At 45.4% G+C, this 21344-nt stretch overlaps 1 protein-coding gene across 1 annotated transcript in view; it reads left to right on the top strand.

Moving 5' to 3' along the window:
• GLI2 (GLI family zinc finger 2) overlaps positions 1-21344 on the top strand; it is a 149970-nt gene that overhangs the window by 117107 nt on the left and 11519 nt on the right. The window contains exons 5-10 of the mRNA XM_085311004.1: positions 2598-2799; positions 5122-5335; positions 7047-7160; positions 10526-10657; positions 14543-14692; positions 18319-18483. Coding sequence (XP_085167130.1) covers positions 2598-2799; positions 5122-5335; positions 7047-7160; positions 10526-10657; positions 14543-14692; positions 18319-18483 — 977 coding nt within the window. The remainder of the gene's footprint in view (positions 1-2597; positions 2800-5121; positions 5336-7046; positions 7161-10525; positions 10658-14542; positions 14693-18318; positions 18484-21344) is intronic.

The following is a 21344-nucleotide window of genomic DNA, read 5'->3' on the forward strand; positions in this document are numbered from 1 at the left end:
ATGGTTGTGTGTGCTTTTGTGTTTGCCACCTGTTTCTCAAGTCTTCACAGTCATGTGTTTGAGGTTCTTCCAGCCCCGTGAGCCTGCAAAACTTAGTTATGCAAAATACTGCAAAAAAAAGTGTTCAGTACATATGCAACAGCCTGATTTCTAAGAGAAATTCCTAGTATTGTTAGTCTTGCAGTAAAGGCATGGAAGCCAGCAGCTCTTGAAGACTTTTAGATATAGGACAATAGTCACAAGAGTATTTAATTCAAGTGGTAACTTAGCCTTGGACTTTCAGTTTGACCTTGAGCAATTTATTTAACTTGTGCAGTAAAGGACAGTATGGGTAACAGGGAACAGTGTTATTAAACCCCATTAATTACACAGTGCTCAGACTCAGTAATGACAGAGCCTCTTCAGTACACAGATGAGTCATGGACACTAGGAGACTGAAATCCAGCCGTGGGTCTCRGGGGAATGTTGACACAAACTTCTGCGAGCCAACACAAATCAAGGAACTAATTGGTCACACTGCCAGGATATGTTTTACCTTGTTGTGCATCCCATTCACCTTCTCTCATGTCAACACTGTCTGCAGGACAGGAAGTTCATTTGCTTGCACAGTGCTAGGCTTGTATTTGGTGATATGGCAACCAATAGTGATAACCATCTAGAGGAAAAGAGCTCATATTGCCATCTTGGGAAAATGCTGATTACTTCACAGTTTTTAATCCAGTATATCTACAACAACCCTTCAAGGCAGCTTTCTGGGGAAACTGCCACTGGAAAAGCCAGGTAGTAATGCTGTGCTGCGCTCAGCAAGGGAAGAAGCCAAGTCCTCTGGCACCCTTGGGTGGATTACAGATTACAGGGGTTATCAGCCTAGTGTGGAGCAGTAGGGGAATGAATGGCCAAGTGGCATCTTTTACCCTTAGAAATCTTTTTTTTTAAAACATACATGACTCATTACATGAAAGCTGCTCTCAATGCTTTGGAGAGACAAGCAGTTCCAAATAGGATTAGGGCTCAGACAGGCTTTGGATCTGATACTCTAATATCAAGGCCATAGACTCCAGTCTGTGCCATCCCACTGGTTTGCAGATGGTTTAGGCCAGGGTAGAATTTCCCAATGATGAAGTCAGTTGTTCCAGTTAGCAGTGCTGAAATGCAGGGAGAGGCCAAATTAGTACAGTAGTAATTTGCCATGTATTTCAGATCCACAAACGGGACTGGCAGAGTTGGAAATGACCTCATGCCTGAATGATTGACAGTCGTTAATAGGGTCCAGGCRCTAGCTGGTCCCCTTGGAGGGGAAGAGCTTGAACTTTGTGTCTGAGCTGCCAAATTGGTTTTCTTAAAACTCTTAATTTACTTTTGGGGCTGCTGGAGCCTCGCCACCGTGGTTAATTGGATGGTGAGCATTGCGCTAGCGCCCGTTTCATTTCCGCTCCTGCCGCACACAGATGCACACGTGCAGTTCCTGAGTGTTGCCATTCTGATGTGCTGCTCTGTGAGCCTGATTTTCTTGCTACTAAGTCAATGAGAATGGCTGTGCTCACAGAAGTCTTCAGGGGCTTTTTCTCCTTTAATTTTAAGTTAATTTAGTGCTGATGAAAGGGGGTGATTGACAGGCCTCTGTTTATCCTCCAAGGAGCACAAAGCAAGCGAGCATTCCCGGTACTGCCTGACCCATGTCACTCAGCACAGACCTGAGAGGAAATCTCCGATCAAAGTGCAGCTGGTCCTTGCTCCGCTCCTGCCTCTTACCCTGCCCCTCAATCACAGCACCAGCAGTCACGAGTGCAGTAGGTCTCAGCACCTCCCGTCCATTTCCCATGTGGGAGGGCTCCTTTGCCTACCCGGCCTGGGGAAGAGATGCTCAGGCACAGAGGACCAGCCCATGATTTCCAGCCCCGTTGTCCGGTCCCTAGGAGCACGTTTTAGCCACATCAGCAGCATTTTGCATTGCAGCTGGCGACCAGCGAAAACAGTAGTGCTGGAGAGGGTGGGCTGGGGCAGGTCAGAAGAGTTCTCCTTGCCCGCGTTTTCCTGTCATTCTGCAAGGGGCCAAGATGTGGTTGGTGTCACCCTTCCTGGGAGCCAAACTGCCAYGCTGATGAGGTTGACACCTAGACCTTGCAGCAAGGCATGGGCAGAGGCCGTTGTGTTCAGATTTACAGGGCAGACTTTGGACATCTAGGCCTTGATCCAGGGAGGTCTAGGGATAACTTGCATGTCAAAGTTAAGCATGTACCAACTGTACCTGAAAACCACCCTGCATTCCAGAGCTGGGGAAAGCAAACGTGATGCATGACCTCCAGAGGCTGCGTCAGACCACTGCGCATGTCGCTGTACCAAGCCCTGCCCCTGCAGTGCGAGGATGACCACGACAGCAGCAGACTGAGCTGCTCATTCCTGTCACCAGACGCGGGGAGTGCTGGTGTTTGAAACACAAGCCCTGCCTGAGAATGCAGAGTCTCCTTTTCACACAGCCCAGATCCATGTTGTGTCAGCAGATAACTTATTTCATGCACATTGCTGCAGGAAACGAGCAGCCTGTTGATTTTATCTGACAAAGTTTATGCTTTTTATCCCTCCTCTCTTTCCTGCAGTGTCACGGTTTTCAAGCCCRCGGGTGACTCCAAGATTAAGCCGAAAGCGAGCCCTCTCCATCTCCCCACTGTCTGATGCCAGCATTGATCTTCAGACGATGATCAGGACCTCCCCGAACTCGCTTGTGGCGTATATTAACAACTCCAGGAGCAGTTCTGCAGCAAGTGGCTCGTATGGCCATTTATCTGCAGGGACAATAAGGTAAAGCTTTTGGAGCAGGTCTGTTCAGCTACACAATCATCTCACCAACAGGACTGAAACTCCAGCAAGGAAAATATTCGCACTCTGGCCCTTCCTTGAAACTTCTGCTTTTGTACACTGGGATTGTGTCATGTGTTAAACCAAAGCCCCCCATCAGCTTTTATGCCTGTGGAAGGGTACTTCAGAGTATGTGGCGGGGGCGGAGGGGTGCTGGATAGAAATATTGATTACCAGCTTTCTAGTAATTACTGTATGGTTGCCTCTCCTCACAAGCAGAAATGGAGATAAAGTTCATCTTATAAAATGTTCACTGTGAATGGTTCAACTGATAAATCCTCTGATTTAAGAAATTGCCCCAAAATATTGTCCAAATTATTGACCACAGTTGTAAAATAAATAAATAAATACCTAAATAGTTGCCTGGATGGGTTTAAGAGCCTAATTCTAAAAGCATATTTGAAAAAAACCTTAAGCCCTTGAGTAAAGTTTTGCTCAAATCTTAATTAAAAAGCACTTATATTAGGAAGCTCACTGTTGTCAATTCCTGCTGTGATTGCTTAACCCAAGTTTCACAAGGTTGTTATTCTTTCTATTACTTAACAGTTAAATGTGTTGGTTCTAATTTACACTGTCTAATTTACACATGTAAAGCAAGGCCTTATAAAGATCATGCACTCCTAACATTTGTAGGGGAAAAATAGAAGCATTGCCATTAATAGTTGTTACATTAATTTATCAGTTACTTTCTCTGGCAGCATCACTTAGAAATCGACTGCAGTATCTAACATAATGCCTTCTTAAAGAAATAGGAACCGCCTGTCTGCTAATCACATTTTACTTCCCCTGTTGCCCACTGTCCTTAGCTGGGCACACTTACAGCATCTCATCTTGTACTTAGATTTCAAGCTTTTCAAGGCAGAAACTGRTATTTTCAGCGTCTTTGTAGAGTACAGGTTCAGACCCAGTGGTCAGTTGGAGGCCTCTAGGGGTAAAATAAAATAATTTGAAACTCTGTTGTGTTCTAAGGTACATCTTAAATATAAACAACGGTAAAATGTATTACATATATTAGGCTAGGATAACTGTTAGCTGTTTAAAAAGACTTTTATTATTATTTTAACAATGCATTAGTGGCAGGAATTAAACCCTTTCACACCTCTTCAGACCCACATCATATTTGTGCAGCAGCGTGCTCTCAGATCTCCTTCTGCTGTAGCACATGCTTAACTTCCAGAACTTCTTAACGCTGGAGTGATTTTTTCTTCCTTAATCTTTTAGTCAAGTTGTCATTAACTGGTTTCGAATAGAAATACTAATTGTATAGTCATCAATTAGTGATGACTAATACATCACTAATTAKTGATGGGAACTAATGGGAACTTTCTCTTAAAACAGAATGGAAAATGGACTGTATTGCTGACTGTGGCCCTGTTCTCTGAGCACTTCCACTGTGGGCAGTTCTACTGATGTGAGAGAAAATACTATGAGGATAAGGGTTCATGGCACCCAAGTTTTAAAGGCGTCAAATAATGAATTTTAGGGCTGAGAGTCCGTAGTTTGTGTGTCTCATGTAGAGTAAAGGGAACAGAGCACACTTGCAGCATCTCCAGTGTTTCTCCATCTCTGTGAAGAGAACTTAAATTACTCCTAGGAGTTAAAACTTTTCTCACCAAAACTAGTGCTTTGTTTTTACACTGATCAGCACCCAAGCCACCAAGAGCTGATCTTGTTTCTGGTCACCACTGACCTAGATTGGAGCTGAACCGGTGACCTACATATGAAGGGTGACATATTTTAGCAGTTCCTGAGCCAGCAGTCTACTCACCTGAATGCAGAGTAAATTGCATGTTTTGGAATATATTAAATTGATTGTTAGTCGTCCCTGCTGTGATCTGTTCCAGGTGAGCCAGGTGATACATTTTTTTTTTATGTTGAAGGTAGCATAACCCTAACCTTAAAGCCTGCAAAAGTCTGTAGCCTTGAGGGTTGTTAAGCGAGATGCTGGTCCCTGTTCTACACTCCCTGCCAAGGAGCCCATTTGGCTAGTTTTAACCATCAGAAGCAAAGAAATTACAGTCAGTCTGATAGGTGGGTCAAAATGACTCACAAGTTTGCTGAAGTGCACATGAGATAAATCCTGTCTTTGCATTAAAAGAGACTGTCGGGCTTATTGTGGTATTAAAGACATACAGCTGGGACATTGCACCCTGTGTCCTGGAGTCTCCAGGAAGTCCTGGCCAAACTTGAAATCAATCACTAGCCAATGTGATAAATATTGTTTAAAATAACTCCTTCTCATTTTTCTTCCTGTCACTGTTGCAGCCCTGCGTTTAGCTTTCCCCACCCCATTAATCCAGTGACATACCAGCAGATCTTGAACCAGCAAAGAGGACTGAGCTCAGCCTTTGGACACACCCCCCCTCTGATCCAGCCGTCTCCTACGTTCCCTTCGCGGCAGCACATGGCTGTCATCTCAGTCAACCCGCCACCAGCTCAGATCAGCAGCAACAGCAACTGCATCTCTGACTCCAGTCAGGTATGAGCCGACCGTCGGTTCGAGCTGCACCTGYCCCGTTTGCGATGCCCAGCTCTCTCCTGTGCATAGCCTGGACAGAAACAGATGTGCTCTTTGTGGGGTGAGGGCTGCCCTTGTTGGTGGCAGAACTTCCCCTGGTTTTACCCATAGTTTAACTGTCATTTTATTCATGCTCTCTCTTTATGTAGCATATTCTTCATCCTGAAAAAACACTTTTGGACTGGTAGAAGCCAAATATTATGCCCACCTCTCTTCCTTGAACACACACATGTACATACCTGTGCAAGAATCAAAGTCCTTGATCTGTCAAAGCACTTAACATGATATGCAGGATCATCTCAGGCAACAAATCTCCTTGAACACATGTTAAGTACTATTGAAATCAATGGGATTGAGCACAGGCTGAAGTGTTTTGCTAGATAAGCACCCAAGCACCATGAATCAAGCTTAGTCAGTTCATTCACCAATCCATCCTTCCTTTTTTCTGCTGATGTGAATCATATTGGTGGTTTTAAAACACCTTATTCCTTTCCTCATTAACAAATCATTGTATCCTACCTTGGACCTCTATTTCAGGTACTGTTCCTTGTTTTTCAATAATCAGGTCAGATGGTTTTCTCTCTCATAATATMCTTGTTGTTGATTTTTACTATTAAGTTTTGCAAAATGAGAGGCTGAGTTTTGAGAATTAGAAATACTGCGTGTGTATGAAACCTCAAATATATCTATGCGTGTACCTGTGTATTCACGCACAGATGTGCATGCACGCACACACRCACTGAGGGTTAGTGAATATGTCTAGGGTAATTTTAATCACTTTCYCTTCCATTTTTGTTTCTTGGAAGTTTAAATAGCAATTGCTTTTCTCCCAAAAGACTTATTTCACCTCATTTCACATTCATTTCAAATTGTTTTTTTAGTTGTATTACACTGAACTTTTCAGACTGGTTTATTGTTTTAGGGTTTCTCGTGGCTGCTGCACTGCAAACTCTGCTATTGAAGGCTATTTGATTGATTAGTTTTGTTTTCTTCTCACAAACTGACTACTAAAATAATGTGGCTGGCAGGAGTTTTACCTCTGTTTAATAACTTGCATGACCAACCTTGAGCAATTAGCTAGAGCAAATTTAAAACGTTAATGTTCCGGTTTTATACACATACAACTGAATGTTCTTTTCTCTTGAAGTCATTCTCATTTTTTAAGAGTTGAGCAAAATACACATACCCTTTCATGCACCCAGGGTGARGGAGCCCTCACATGTAACCAGAACCCTACTGTCCTCTTGCTGTGTTCAGTTTTTCTACAAGTCATTTCAGCACATTGAGAAATACAGTTGTGGCCTGAGTGGGGCTTACATAATATTTTGATGAATTTGATGGGGACAGGATAGCTCTGAAACGGAGGAGCAGCTGAGAGGCAAAGCACACTGCTGAGTGCGCCAAAGCTCCTGATGTTCTTTATTCTTTGCTTTCTTGCCCTCTTTCTGCTGTGCACAAATCCAGTTCATATTTGTCTCCCGGGCAAATGCCTGGACATGGGCTGAATTTCTCCTGAAACCCCAGGCCAGCAGGCCAGTGCATCATTGCCCTTGGCTGCTGTAGAAGTTCATTCTTGACTGATTTTTTGTGAACTCCTTATGATGATGCAGGCTGCAGTCAATCCCTTATCCCAAACCCTGATGCCACCTCTCTTCTGGTTTTTCCTTCCTAGAGCAAGCAGAGCAGCGAGTCGGCTGTGAGCAGCACAGTCAATCCAGTAATTAACAAGCGTAGCAAAGTCAAGACTGAAGTTGAGGGCTTGCCACCAGTGTCCCCAACCACACAGGTAACGTTTTTGGTGCAAGTCGTGCTGTGAGCTTTGGGAACAACACTCTGCACATTTTGTGTGCAGGGTAGGCGAGCGTCTCTTGATCTGGGAAGCTCAGTGAGGTACAGGACAGAGTTTCAGTGACGGAGTGAAGCATTCGAGGGTGCTTGGGACTTGCCTTGATGTTGCTGTGCTTGAAAAGACAGAAAGAAAGAGAGAATATTTCAAGTGTGACAGCTTTAAAAATGGCATTGGAGTTTTCTGCACTGCAAAGCAAGCAGTACTGGTGTCTCAGAGCAAGCATAGATTACAAGAGAATCTTGCACGTAGGTAAAAAGGTTGCCAAAAAAAAAGACTTCTTGATTCAACAAGGAATTGCTCCTAGCAACATTCTTTACACTGGTGACACAACATTGACACCAAGAAAGGCCCAAAGGCCTTTGCTTTCTTTCTGGAGCTCTGTGATTGCAAACTGTTTAATGGCTGACAGTATCCATCTGACCGTCCTTTATCACAACTGTAAACTATCAGGAGTGCTCTGGGCACTTCATTTTCATGAAATATTAGGCCATGTTATTGTCAAGCGAATGGAAGAGTTGATGACAAATTTCTCCTCCTGCCCTGGTTCAGGAGCAGGTCTCAGCATGATGCATGGGGACAGCAACATGTGCAGTCATCAGGGGGCTGGTAAAATTGATGAAGATAGCATATCAGGGAAAGATAAACATGCTGTAGTCAGCACGATTAGGGCAAAGAGGCATCTCTCTGGAGCTTTGAGTTTAGGAGTGCATCTATACAGTGCTGCAAAAGCACATGCCCTGAAAAACCAATCTGGCCACTACCCAGGCTAGTATCACCACGTGTTTGTTTTTTGTAGCAAATGAAAAAAAAAAAAAAAAAAAAAAAAAAAAAAGAAAGCCGTCACCTGCTTTCTCAAGCATCCATAGCACAGGAGCTGTGGGAAGAGCAGCTGCTTGCTCGACAGCAATCGTCCTCCTTTTCTCTGCATGGATTTGGAGAGATGTGTTCCCAGCAGCAGGAGTGCTTGTACAGCATCATCCACACAGCTCGGCCCCACTATTTCGTCCACTGTATCTTACGTGAAATAAGTACCAAAGGTTGGGGGGGGCGCAGAATCACTTGAAGTGTTGCAAGGAGGCTTGATAACAAGGTAAAATTAAGAAAAGGAAAATGTATGCTGGTTGTCTGATAGTCCCTAATGAGATCTGTGGAGCAATACCCGGAGGGAAATGTAGACTTCAGGTCTTGCCGCGTTTCTGTATTGGTTGAAGATATACCTCATAAGAGACAGTGCGTTCCCTGGCAAGAGCACAGAGTTGAAGACTGAATGTAGCAAGTGTCTGCGTTTCAGTTCATCTGAGTAAAGGCAGCTTGTTGAATCTGGGGATCCCCATTCTGCCTGAGACTCTAGTGGAAAGCTGATTACTGAATGATACGTTTTGTGCAGAATGAAAAGTTCAGCTATCCCCCAGAAAGCATACCTGTGTGAGTTTTGTTTTGGAAATGCCGTATTGGAAACGCCTCATGTGAGCTGTGGTTTGGGTGTCCAAAATCCTTGGCCAGACAGTATCTCCATGATGGCTTGCACTCRTGAAAGAAGTAATCAGAACAAGATCTGCGGGACAAAGTGGAGCACCAGGCATGGGGGACCTGAAGTACTGCTCCAGTACAGATTCAGGTTAATGTTGGACAAACCAGAAATGAAACATTTCAGTTCTGTTCCACAACTAAAATATTTCCARTTCATTTTTTTAACAGAAAGTAAAAAAATGTTGGCAAAATAATATTTTTAGGAGAAAACTTAAATTTTCCACAGACCAGACTTTGTGTGGAGAGAAACATTACATCAAAAATAATGTTCACATCTCCACCATATAGGAGCTTCAGGAARAAAAATACTATTTGAAATTTCTCAGATTCTGATACACTTTGAATCTGCCGAAATCCTTCTGTATATTACTACAGTTTCCTGTCCCAGGAGCCACCTTACAATATCTTTTTTTTTAATAACTAATTAAAACAAATCTCTTTCTCTCCATATCCAAACTGTTGAATTGAAAAGTCACAGCTGGCATGTCTGTCATGAGCTGGTTAATGAAAACTGTTGAACTTTCATACAGCACATCTTACTTCCCAAGGCATAGAATGCCATTAAGTCGTTAATCATTGCTACCCCTCACTACGTGTTGGGAAGATGTTGGAGGGGAAGGAGATGGCAGCCAGATGGGTTGATCCAGGCAGATCAGAGACAGTATGAGTCGAGTCTGGCTGTGGCTCGGTACTCATGGGGCCACCTGGGGTGTCAGATCAAGAGAAAAGCATCTGATGTGGTCAGTTACCCGACAGGCTCTTGTCTAAAGCTGCCTCCGAGGCAGGATGCTCTGTGCTGGGCAGTGAGAGCAACTGGGACGAAAYGGACTGCAGAGGGCCAAAGCCTGCAGATTTCTGTCTTGCTAAATTCCCAGGCCAATACTTGCTGCTGGTTGCCTGGTGCACTGCTCTCCAGTCTGTTTGGTAAACAGCTGTGACCCATGCCAGGCTGACAGTTGTCTTTTCCTCTGAATTGTTCTTGTTTGCATTTCTGTTCCAGGTTACAATACTGCACAGGTGTCAGTGCTTTAATCCTCATAGCTACAGAATGTGAAAATTTTCTGTACTTCATTTAGCACTGACACACTCAGGGCACAGAGAAGTTAAGGAGAGAGATAACAGGGTCCTAGAATCAAGCTCATTTATGAAAATCCCAGTGGGCCTCYGGCTGGAGCCAGAGCCCCTGGAGCTCTGCTCTGAAGCCCACTCATCACAAGGTCTTCCAAATTCGCTGATCTCAGTGGAGTGCTTTGAGGGCTCATTAGTTTGTCCCTGTGGAGCACCCTGGACTTGCAAACTGCTGGGTAAGGGTTAGRCATGTTTTGTTGCCTATCGAATGATGCAAAAAGTAGCCCCTTCCTRCCCAAATGAGGTAAGTTTAACCACTAAACTCTGACTGCTCTGGGGCTTCTTCATGCTTGTCCTTCTCCACTCCCCCCAGCTCAGAAGTTTTGCTCCAGCAAAGGACAAAATCAGACTTCAAAAGGCAGCCTTTTYGTGTTCTCCAGCCTCTCTCCTGAGGCTGGCCATGACCTGGCTGGAGCCAGGCACCACTGCCACTGTGGCTTGGGGGTGTTTCCTGTCTTGTCATTAGCTCTGATCTATCTCTACCAAAACCTCGTAACTCATTAGTTCACTCTAATCAAGGATGTTATATTGCCAMAATGAGTGCGATTTTGTGATCAGTTGATACCTGCCCTTTAATCTATGAGTGACGAAGGAATTCAGATGAAACAAGCTCACCTTATAAAATGCACTGTTGTGTGTTACAGGAGCATCTGACAGACCTGAAAGAAGATCTAGATAAGGATGAATGTAAACAGGAGCCTGAGGTTATTTATGAGACGAACTGTCACTGGGAAGGGTGCACAAAGGAATATGASACTCAAGAGCAGCTCGTCCATGTGAGTAATGGTTGGGAGGAAACCCCAGCGATAAATTTGGGTTTCTGTGCACTTGTCCTCATTTTTTATCACTAGCTGCTGTACAGCCAGAGCTCACTCTGGGAGCCACTAAAGGTGCAAATCAGAGATACAGTGTGTAAACACTGCCAAAGCAGGTCGCTGTTCCCCAAGGGGTATAGGCGCAGGAAGCCTCTCATAGATTATTTGATGTTCTCATCTCAGCTGCTGAGGCTGCAGTTTTGGTCTCCTTCATGCATAACCCAATAAAAAAAGACTTCATGCGGGGGATCTAATCAGAAAATGGGGAGGGGAGGCTGAGCCCTTCCTTCTTCTTTGGCCATATTCACTGAGCCACCCCACATACCCACCCAAGYTGTGGGCCAGGGACTGACCAGATGATCTTCAGACCTTGACCAGGCCACAGAAGCCTTTAACAATGCTATGGCATGAGCTGTGGGGCCATTTGCCAACCTGCCCAGCTTATCCCTCTGGGCACTTCGAGAGGCTGGAGACCTGTTCCCGTGGTTCCATCAGGGCACGAAATACAGCAAGTGAGTTGATATTTTAAAACTGAGGAATAACCCTTCCATAATCATAGTGATGCCCTGAACCAGCATCAAAACTGCTATTTACAGTTCTGATTAATTCCAAGAACCTCCAAGAACCTTCTGTGCATTTTGTTTCACCTGGGAATTTGTCATTCAGTTTTTCTTTGGCTTCTGGGGTTGGCGGACCCTGCAAACATGGAGCAAGTATCTGCGACCAGACATGATCGATGCCTGAGCCCATTTCCTCCTTCAGCCTGGCTCCCTCACAGACCTCGGTTTGTGTCTGTAACACCTTGTTCGAAGCCAGCCCAGAGTCACTGGGAAGTCGCCAGCCTCACTAATCCTCCCTGAGGATCGAGGATGTAGCAAAATGCCACGCTGAGCAAGTTTTGTGGCGGGAGCCACTATCTTCTTCTTTCCCTTTGGCCGTTTGCTGCCCTCTCATAGCTTGGCTTGAACTTCCCCAGAGCTCCCTGTATGTGGTTTACTGATACAGTGGCCCATGGTGAAGAAYGTGCGTGCGCGTGCATGCACCCACACACAGAGCAATTACGTCTTCCTTATTTCTGAAATAAGAAAGACCCTCTTTTTGAAACACTATAAAGCTCACATCTACTTTCATCTTTTATGTATATCTTCATTTTACTGTAGTCATGTTTAGAGGCCACCAAACAGGCATTCATCTCTGTTCCTCCAAGCTCTTCACCACACATCTTAGCCCAAAGAAACTGTGCTCTAAATGATCGTTTTTGGCATTTGCTCGTAAATCTAAGGCTAGCACCTGCCAGCCTCTGCCAGAAGTCACTGGTTCAGTGTAACAAGTCCTGAGCATAGACAGTCTTGGAAATCATTTTGAGGACCAAATGCATGAGAGGAGTTTAAAAAGTGAAGACTGCATGAGGGTATTCTGTTTAATGGGCTGCACATAGTCTACCATAGGACATTGCTTTATTGGAGTTAAACCACAGCAGCCCTGTTGGATGGGCTGATTTCACATTTTTCCAGTAGTATTTGCACATTTCCCTCTCAGATGTAAGAAAAACCSTTTAACTCAGCCCAGAGCAAAGTGCAGGGCAGATCCAGGCAGCTCAGCACAATTTATTTCCAGAGAAAACCCAAAGAAAAATATTTGACAAGATGTCCAAGATTTTCCTAAATTTGGAAGGTTATAAAAATGGAGGATTGAGTACTATGATTACTAGCAACATAGGCTTGCGGATTCAGGATGCCCAAAATACACATTTAAACAAAGTGCAGGTGTCATGGGCCAACTTCTGAAAAGGTGATATCCTGCCATGTATGGAAAAACTCCTGTTTGCACGCACAGAGAAATACCTGGGCATGCAGGGTCCGTTCTGCACACAGAGTGGGCAGCGGGCTTGTGGGAGGAGTGCATGTCTACAGGGGAGCAGCAGGAATGAAGACATATTTTTGCAAGCACCACTGCTGCTCCCAGTCTTAAAGGTTTCACTCAAAATTTGAGAGAAGCCTGAGCAAAATCTCAGACCGGTTAGGGGTATGACAGGGACTGTGGAGCAATGTGTTTGGAGTGTGTTGAGTTGTGTGACTGTTCCTGCAGCGTGTGATGGGAACCAGACTTTGCCCAGACAGTGAGCTAATAAGCTTGAAGGGGGGCTGCAGTCCTCCTCCGATAAATGTATCTTCCTTTGGCCCAAACTGGTCTGAAAGGGAAAACCTGTGAAATTCCCCACTGCTAGCACTGCTGTGTAGTCTTGGTTGTGAGTCAGATTCCCACGCAAACAGAGCCAGCAGATTTATCTTTCTAGTCTGGTCTGGATGTGATATAACATGTCTGTAGGTCTCATGAGGGGTTCACCACATTTCTGCCATCTGAGGCTAAAGTCTCCCATCAGTGCAACATCATAAAACCAGAGCTGTTGGCAGCTGAGCTCCAAACCCACCTGAAACCTAACCCCATTCTGAGTGCTGCAGCCTCCCGCACTCTGTAGGCACGCAGCCTTGGATCTTGGTGCTCACCCATGGTGTCCTAGGAGCTGGTTGAGCTCCTAACATCTCTCCTTGCCCCTTGGCCCACCTTGGGAAACTGGTAGCCCTAGGACTCCCTACATAGCTCTGGGGAGARAGCGTGGCCCCAAGTCCCCGCTCTGTTTGCCCGGTGGTTGTCAGCTAAGTCCTGGGAGGCATGACCACGTTGTACATTCCCTTGCATGCACACAAAACCCCAGAGCTGGAGGCAAATAGCCAGTTACTTTTTTAACAAGTTTGTGTATCCTCGTGCTGCACCCCTGCCCTGAAAAAATCTAAAAATCTCAGTCCCAAGCCACAGCATGTGTGTCTGGCCTTGACCAGGGTGGGGAGGAGGGAGGACAGGAAGGAGAAGACAGGGGCTGGAAAAAAAAATCCCAGTGCAAAAACAAAACCCAAACCCGAAGTGGTTTATTTTAGGATTTCCTGTCGGTGAATGTCTGCTGAAAACCCAGGAGCAAGGACAGGCATTATTTTTGGCAGCAAGACCCCATTCAGAGCGAGACAAGACCACAGTGGGAGCAGCGCTGCCGATGGGCTGCTCTCRGGCTCTGTTTATTTTTGTCACGGTTTCATTTTCTCTGGGCTGGTAAAGAAACCCTTGTCTTCCTCGCAGGGAGGATGAAGGCCCTGTTCTGGTGCTGACTTTTCAACACCCAGGCAAAGGATTTTATGGGCCCCGAGTAATTAGTAGTAATTGAGGCTGCGGAGTTTTCCTTAGCACATACTTCACAGATGTTGTCATTTCCTGCCAGCCGCTCAGCGTTTGACAGCAGGTGGATGTTGTAGAGCCKGCGTACGCGCTGGCTCTGGATCAGGCTTTTTTCCGTCTTTCCCCCATCCTCAGCAGTACTCTAAGAAAGGGTCCCAGCTGCGTAAGTGAGACATGGGAGGGTTTGRCAGAGGCAAAAATGACTCTGTCAGTGATGCTGGTGTAATGTCAGTCAGAGTCCTCCTCCCTTCCTCCACCAGCAGTCACCTCGAGCACCCCTGGGAGACACGGAGGGGCTCTTCTCCCTCTGCTACCACAGGTTCTGCATCATTTTTGCAACTTTTAGGACAAACCTTCACTTTCTGGATACTTTAGCCCCAGAGCCCAGTGTGCTAGGTGCGGCATGCTCTCTCCTGCAGGACGTGCCAGAGACACAGCACTGGCCAACGTGTCCCTGCGGACAAGGGGTTATTTGTGTTATTTGTGCACCTGTGACACAGGTGCAAGATCTGCCCACAAGTGTTAGGGAGGGAACGGCTGGCTCTTCAGAGTACCGGATGTGCTTTGCTGGCATCAGCTCTTCGAGGAGTGACCTCTTTCTCCCTTCTCTCCTCCCAGCACATCAACAACGACCACATCCACGGGGAGAAGAAGGAGTTTGTCTGCCGCTGGCAGGACTGCACACGGGAGCAGAAGCCATTCAAGGCTCAGTATATGCTGGTGGTGCACATGCGAAGACACACCGGGGAGAAGCCCCACAAGTGCACGGTGAGCTGGGAGGGACGCACAGAACATCTCGGCTTGGCAAGAGGGACATTGGACTTCAGTGTTTGCAAACATGGGTGTTGAGACACAGGCACAGCTTCAGGAAGGGCTCTCTCAGGGTACCTGCCCCACCTCAGGGATAACCAACTCTCCATATCCATTGATTTTTACTTGCGTGCAGGTTACACCCTGATGAGACTGGAAGTGATCAAAGAGGAGGGTGGTTAAAGTGTTAGTGGGTAAAACATGGAGTTTCTTGGGGGAAATGGGTTCAGCTCTGCTGCAGAGATGTAGAGTGACTTAGGACAAGTCACTTAAAGTGACAAAAGGAAACACACAGACCATCTAGTTGCTTAAATCCAAGTAAGAGGCCTGAGAGGGGCTGCAGGAGAGAACCGAGCTGTTGAGTTTAGAGGTTGTGGCCCACTGGTAGGAGAGCAGAAATGTTCACCACCTTTTCCCACATACTCTTCAGCCCTTTTTTCTCCCCAGGGTCCACCCCTGTATTTTTTGATATCCTCTGCTCCCCCCTGCCCCCCCGCCTTCTCCTCCTGCCAGTTCTTCAAACCTCCTTCCCTGTGAACATTACGTTGTTCCTCTCCCCAGAGTCTTGAGAATGAGTCTTTCTTTCTGCTTGGCAGATGTCTGAGCCCTCCTCCAGTATCTTCCTCCTCTTCTGCTCCATTAGTCACTTCCAGCCCTGCTCCCTCCCCRGCTCTGCCCCAGCTCCTGCTTACAAATATTATGATAAGTATGATTTGCTTGCTGCATGACTCCTTTATCAATCTTCCAGCTCTGTGTTCATTTAATTTAGAGTGTAAGCTCCCTGGGGCACAGGGCCATATCCTTTGTTTTAATCTTCTAAAGCACCCTGCCCCATTTTAGCATGTTACCAATCTTCCATAAGAGTCTGAAAGAATATTGATTGTCGGTGTGCCACAAAGTGATAGCAAGGAGAAGACTGGTCCTGCCCTTGCAGCTCTGCAGGTACAGGCAGCAGGAATCAGAAGGCAGCACAAGCCCCCTGCACAAGTGAAAAGCAGCAGGGAATACATCCTTTTCAATACTGGAGCAGGAAAAAGTGCTGCTGCTCAATCCTGCCTCTTTCAAGTACCCTCTGTTGTGTTGGGCTGGAGCAATGGCAAGGGTGAATTTGCAGTCTCAAGTAGTCCTCTGCCTGCCAGAGAACTGCAATCACTCTGTGTGTGGTGTATTGCAGCAGCTCTGCCCAAACTGAATATACAGCAGGTTTCTGATTGCCTGGGATACATTGTAGCAGTGCAGATGGTACCTTGCTTTGGCAGATCATTCCTGGTTCAAGTCTACCAATGATTTTTCAAAGTGCCATTTGTTTCAGACAAGAAGTTTGTGGCAACAAAGCTACAGATGAGCCCAGTTGCAGCCTGGGATCCGGTCAAGAATTGTTTCAACAGATGACAGCCAGAACTCCCACTGGCATGATCAAATCCACACATAACACTGAGAATAACCACTTTGAACATGCACAGGCTGCTCTGCTGAGAAGCCCTTATTTGAAAATGGGCCTCAGTACATTTGCTCTTAATAACTGCATTTTTGTGTCAGTATCCAGCACAACCCGAATGGACAAATGAGTTGCCTCATGCTGAGTTCCCTTTGTTTTCCAGCAAGTGGAATGATGTATTTCAGTAACCATAAGCAACTCAAGTTATAAAGGGCTGTGCGCATAGGCCAAGAGAAGAAGAGAATATATTCTGATGTCTCAAAGTTGCAGCATGCCTTATGGGCCAAATGTGCATAATGAAAGTTGTTTGGGGAAGAGGAACTGAATTCATTGCACCTCAACGTACCTGTAGAAGGAAGCTATTGAAGAATTTTCCCACTGTGCTTGAAGAGATCTGGGTGTCTCAAGAGGGCAAGTTTACCTCGTGTCCACCATCCCCATGCCAGACTTTAAAGAGAACTCTGAGTAACCCTATTCCTCCAACACGGCAAAGTTAGGCGGGATTAACCTGTGCTTGGGTCCTCARATGGTGAGAGTGTGCAAGAACCTACTCAGAAGAGCCCTGTCTGTGTAGATGCTGGCCTGTGACATTTAAACTGCTGTGCACATTAAAGTCAGTAGGCTTGCTCTTCCTTTGGTTAGGCAGCGGAGCCAAGYGAAGACTCTTGCAGCAGTGGAAGGTTTGGTGCTTTGGCCATTGTTTCAGCAGCAGTCCAAGTGCCGCTCTGTCTGGTCCTCCAGACCACTGCTGTCAGCAGGGCTGATAGGCAGAGGGGGTCCARTAACAACCCTTTCCCCAAAAGGGCATTCACTCCTGGCTTTAATAGAAGAGGAATGGTCCATTGGGTACATTTGCCTTGCTCCTTACCAGCGCGTAGTTAGAACAGGCTGCTTCATATGCCCGTGGAGTACAAGGACACAGATACAGTTGCTATCGCRTCCAGCCGCCTCTGCTCAGAATGGCCAGACACCACTGACACCACTGACATGCTACCCAGTTGCCCACGAGAAGTCTGGCACTGATCTGTGGTATGACCTGCCCTATTGTGACACCAGTTTTTTCCTTGACCAAGACACAAACACAGCAGTCTGAAATCTTGCTACAGTTGGACTGAACTTGCAGATATATGTAAGCAATCTGACTGAAGTACAAGACCTTGCAGCTTGCATGCGTTACAACAGGAGTGACTGTTTGTTGAAATGTAAGGTGAATAGTGAGTGCAACATTCAGCCAGAATTTGGAAACAAACCTTGCTTTATGCTTTCATTTTTTTAAAAAAACTTCTTTCAGTGTTTGTAAGTTCCCACCTACTTAGTCAAATTGTGTTTAAGGCAGTCATCTTGGTTTGAGTGACTAGTGAAATTCTTCCATGCTACAGACAGGGCAGGTGCAGAGAGAAACCTCCAACCCAGCCMGGGTGGTAGGACTTACATCACTGAAGTCTGACCATGTCTCCTGAGCTGCTCCTTCTCGTTGTGTGGGCAGCTGGTTTCCTTCCAGGAGGAAGGCTGGTGGCCTGTTGTGTCATCCAAAAATCCATCTGTCTTCAAGATTGAGAGTCTTGTTTTTTATACTGGTAATGTCAGGCAGCCGGACCACAGAATCTTCCAAGTGTAGACCGAAGTTGTAATTTGGGAAACTTCAAAGCTTGCTAGATTTCTGCTTGTATTTTAGAAAATGGTCTGGTCTTTCCAGCTCTGGAGCTGGTAAAGTTGCAAGGCTAGTCAAACTGTCTAGAAGCAATTGGTTCTTTGGGAAATAAAGGAGGATGGAGAGGGCCTCCATTTCTGCGTGTCTTAGCTGGAGATGCTGCAGATGGATGGCAGAAGGGGCAAGGAGAGTCCTGGGAGAGGGGAAGGGGTTTTCTTTCAACTCTGCTTGAAAAAACGCTCTCTTAGTGAAACATCAGGCTGGGTACTCAACAGGAGCTCCACCTTAAATATGAGTCATTTCTAAGAATCCCAGCCTGCCTAAGGAAAGGAAGTTCTCTCAACAAAGTTGATGTTGTTCCCTAAAACACAAGCCTTTAAAGGGAAGGRAAAAAAAAAGAAAAAAGAATGAGAAACAGATGAGAAGGGCTTAGGCAGGGGGGAAATCAAATTTTTCTGGTTAATTAATCACTCCTCTTTTGTTTTTTTATTTTAGTTTGAGGGTTGCTCCAAAGCCTATTCCCGTCTGGAGAACTTAAAGACACACCTGAGGTCCCACACTGGAGAAAAACCCTACGTCTGTGAACATGAAGGCTGCAATAAAGCCTTTTCCAATGCCTCGGATAGAGCCAAGCACCAGAACAGGACACATTCCAATGAGGTAAGCCTGGGCTCGCCACAGCTCAATATAGAGGGCTTTTTTTTTTTAATTTTGCTGACAATAAACATACACTTTACACACTGGACTCGTGTAAGAAGAAACCTACTGTAATGAGAGGTTTTTTCTTATTTTTTAATGGGATTTATTTTGCTGGAGAGCCAGACCACATTAGCTTTATATTTATGAAAGCCGTGTTTAAAATCATAAACAGATGTTAAAGTATGCAAACTTTCTAATCGACTTTGGAAATTGAAGTGAGCACTTTCCAAATTTATAATTTTTAGTAGTGCAAATAGGATCATACATTTGTGTATGTGGTGTATTACTGTGGCACAGACTTGCAGTAGTATAGCAGCTACCCTGGATCCTAACACTCTGGAAATAATACTCCCTCCGTCGTTTGATGTACAATGATAGAGCACAATGCAATGCTTTGTTAACCTTGGCTAATTAAGACCCACTATTAGTAGTCGGGGATCAGAGGAAATTGCCTTTATTGTAACGCATGTGATGGTCTGTTGCAATCAACCGCGGCCGACGATTGAAATTTATATTACCACTAATTAGCTGACAGGGGAAGAAAAAAACAACATTCCGAAGTTCTAATAATATTTTCAGCCATGAAGAATTCAATCTGCAGCTTAATTTGCAACAGTTAAATATAGACTATTGGAGAAAGGAATGCAGTTGCCACGGATGACGGCTTTTTAAAGAGATGCTGTGTCTACAAAGGGCTTGTTGGGTGTATTTCTATCTCTAGCATAATATYAGTCAGTGACAGTCAGAGCTCGGAAGACTTCATAGATTTCATTTGAGTTAGAATAAGAACTCAAAGCCTAAGATGCCCTTCAGTGCTGTGTGATCTAAAGAAAGACCCAATTAATGACCTTGATCCCAGTATCATTTGAATTTGTTAGGCTATGAAACCAAATRTTGGGATTATACTTTGCGACAGGGCCACTCCCAAGCCAGAATATTGATTAAAATTAACCTAATTCTGCAATGGGACAAGGTAATTTGGGGTTTGGGGCTATGCAGACCTTGAGGCCAGGAGGGACCAATAGAACATACTGCCTGATCTCTCATCCACAAGCAACCAGTGATCATAGGATCATAGAATCAGTGAGGTTTAAGGGACCTCTGGAGATCATCTAGTCCAACCTCCCCGCTCAGCAGGGTCACCTAGAGCCTGTTAGACAGGGTTGCATCCAGGCAGGCCTTGAACATCTCCAGAGAAGGAGACTCCACAACCTCTCTGGGCAACCTGTGCCAGTGCTCCGTCACTCTCACAGTGAAGAAATTCCCCCTCACGTTCAGGCAGAGCTTCCTGTGCTTCAATTTCTGCCCATTGCCTCTTGTCCTGTCACACGGGACAACTGAAAAGAGTTTGTACCTACCTTTCTGGAGAAGCAACTTTAACAAAGAGCAGATTATGTTTTAGTTGAGCACTGGTTATTCAGATCAMCAATGCTCAACTAAAACATAATTTGTTCTTTGTTAAAGTTGCTTCTCCAGAAAGGTAGGTAGTCTTAATTCACCCTCACTGAAAAAGTTTGTGGTATTAGAAACTGCTTGTTTTCTGGCCCTAGATGCCCCCTCTGCTTTCCTTCAGCATTGGATCCAGTGTCCCTTTAACTGGCATTAATTCCGTTCCATGACAGTGCAGTGTTAMGTTCCTATCTTTCTCATAAGAATCAGACAAGCCACTGAAGTGTCCCACTGCTGCARCACTTTTTTGCTGTACTTGAATCAATTCTGTGTCTCTCTTCCATCCCTAAGGATCCTGATGCTGATGGATCAAGACTTCTGATACAATTTTCAGTGCAGGACACTGTACTAAAATKATCATAAAATAAAATTCTCATCCTAAAGCTGATTCTGCCCAGTTTGAACGTGCTGAAGCAGTGTGTTAGCTATTTTTCCACCATACAGCACTTGAACTCTGATCSCTAGAGCTTTTCCAGGATCCCTTCTGGGATAGACACAGTCTTCCCTTCTGTTGGCCTGGCCTGTGTCCCATATTCCTAGATGTGGATTTTTTTTTATTTGATTGTATTATTAAATGCCGTTTCTTTGAATGAGTTGAGTTTACTGGGTGATCCAGACCAGGAGCTGCACTCCTGGTGATGATCACTCCTCCTTTCGTCTGAGCAAAGCCCTCCAGGTGCAGAAGCAGCATAGCCACTAGTGGAGACTTTGTACCAGACCAGCTGCGCCTTACCAAGGGAAATAGATGGCACTGTGTGATCTTACATTTTGAGGCCTGTACTCACTCCTGAACCTCTGCTCAGCACTCCATCATGCAGCACAGACATGTCCAGAGACTTGCAGGAAGTCTGTGGGCCAGATGTAACAGCTCTGTGGATGATATATTTGACACTCTCTTTATGAGGATGCAACAGATGATGTCCCTCATGGCAAAGCAGATTGCACTGGGCAGCAGGCCCGGGTGTGAGGGTCCTGCAAACAGCTGTGGGCATGACCAGTGGGTTAAGAAACTGCACTGAGACTTTGCCACACAAAACCACACAGATGCAAAGCAGGAGTTTGTGGCTGTGAATATTTCCTATTACCCTTTGGTAACTCTGTTGTGGCTCCTAGCTTCCTACTAAATATTTCCCACTGCATGCGGTGTTTACCAGGGATACACCACAGTTGCAGAATTAGTCACCCATGTCTAAGTCATCCTCTAAGGAGGGTGTCCCTGGTTCCCCATGTACGTTTGTACACTGTATGACAGGACATACGTATTTGATCCAGACATGCTGAAGTTTGAGTGGCAGTAGCTTTCATCTGATTATTGAAACATCACATGCACTATTTCCTTTTAAACTTCCAGTGAGGATTCAGATCTTTTCAGG

This window comes from Rhea americana, unplaced genomic scaffold (assembly GCF_003343005.1).
Source record: "Rhea americana isolate MKP2758 unplaced genomic scaffold, rheAme1 scaffold_33, whole genome shotgun sequence".
Taxonomy (NCBI): Eukaryota; Metazoa; Chordata; class Aves; order Rheiformes; family Rheidae; genus Rhea; species Rhea americana.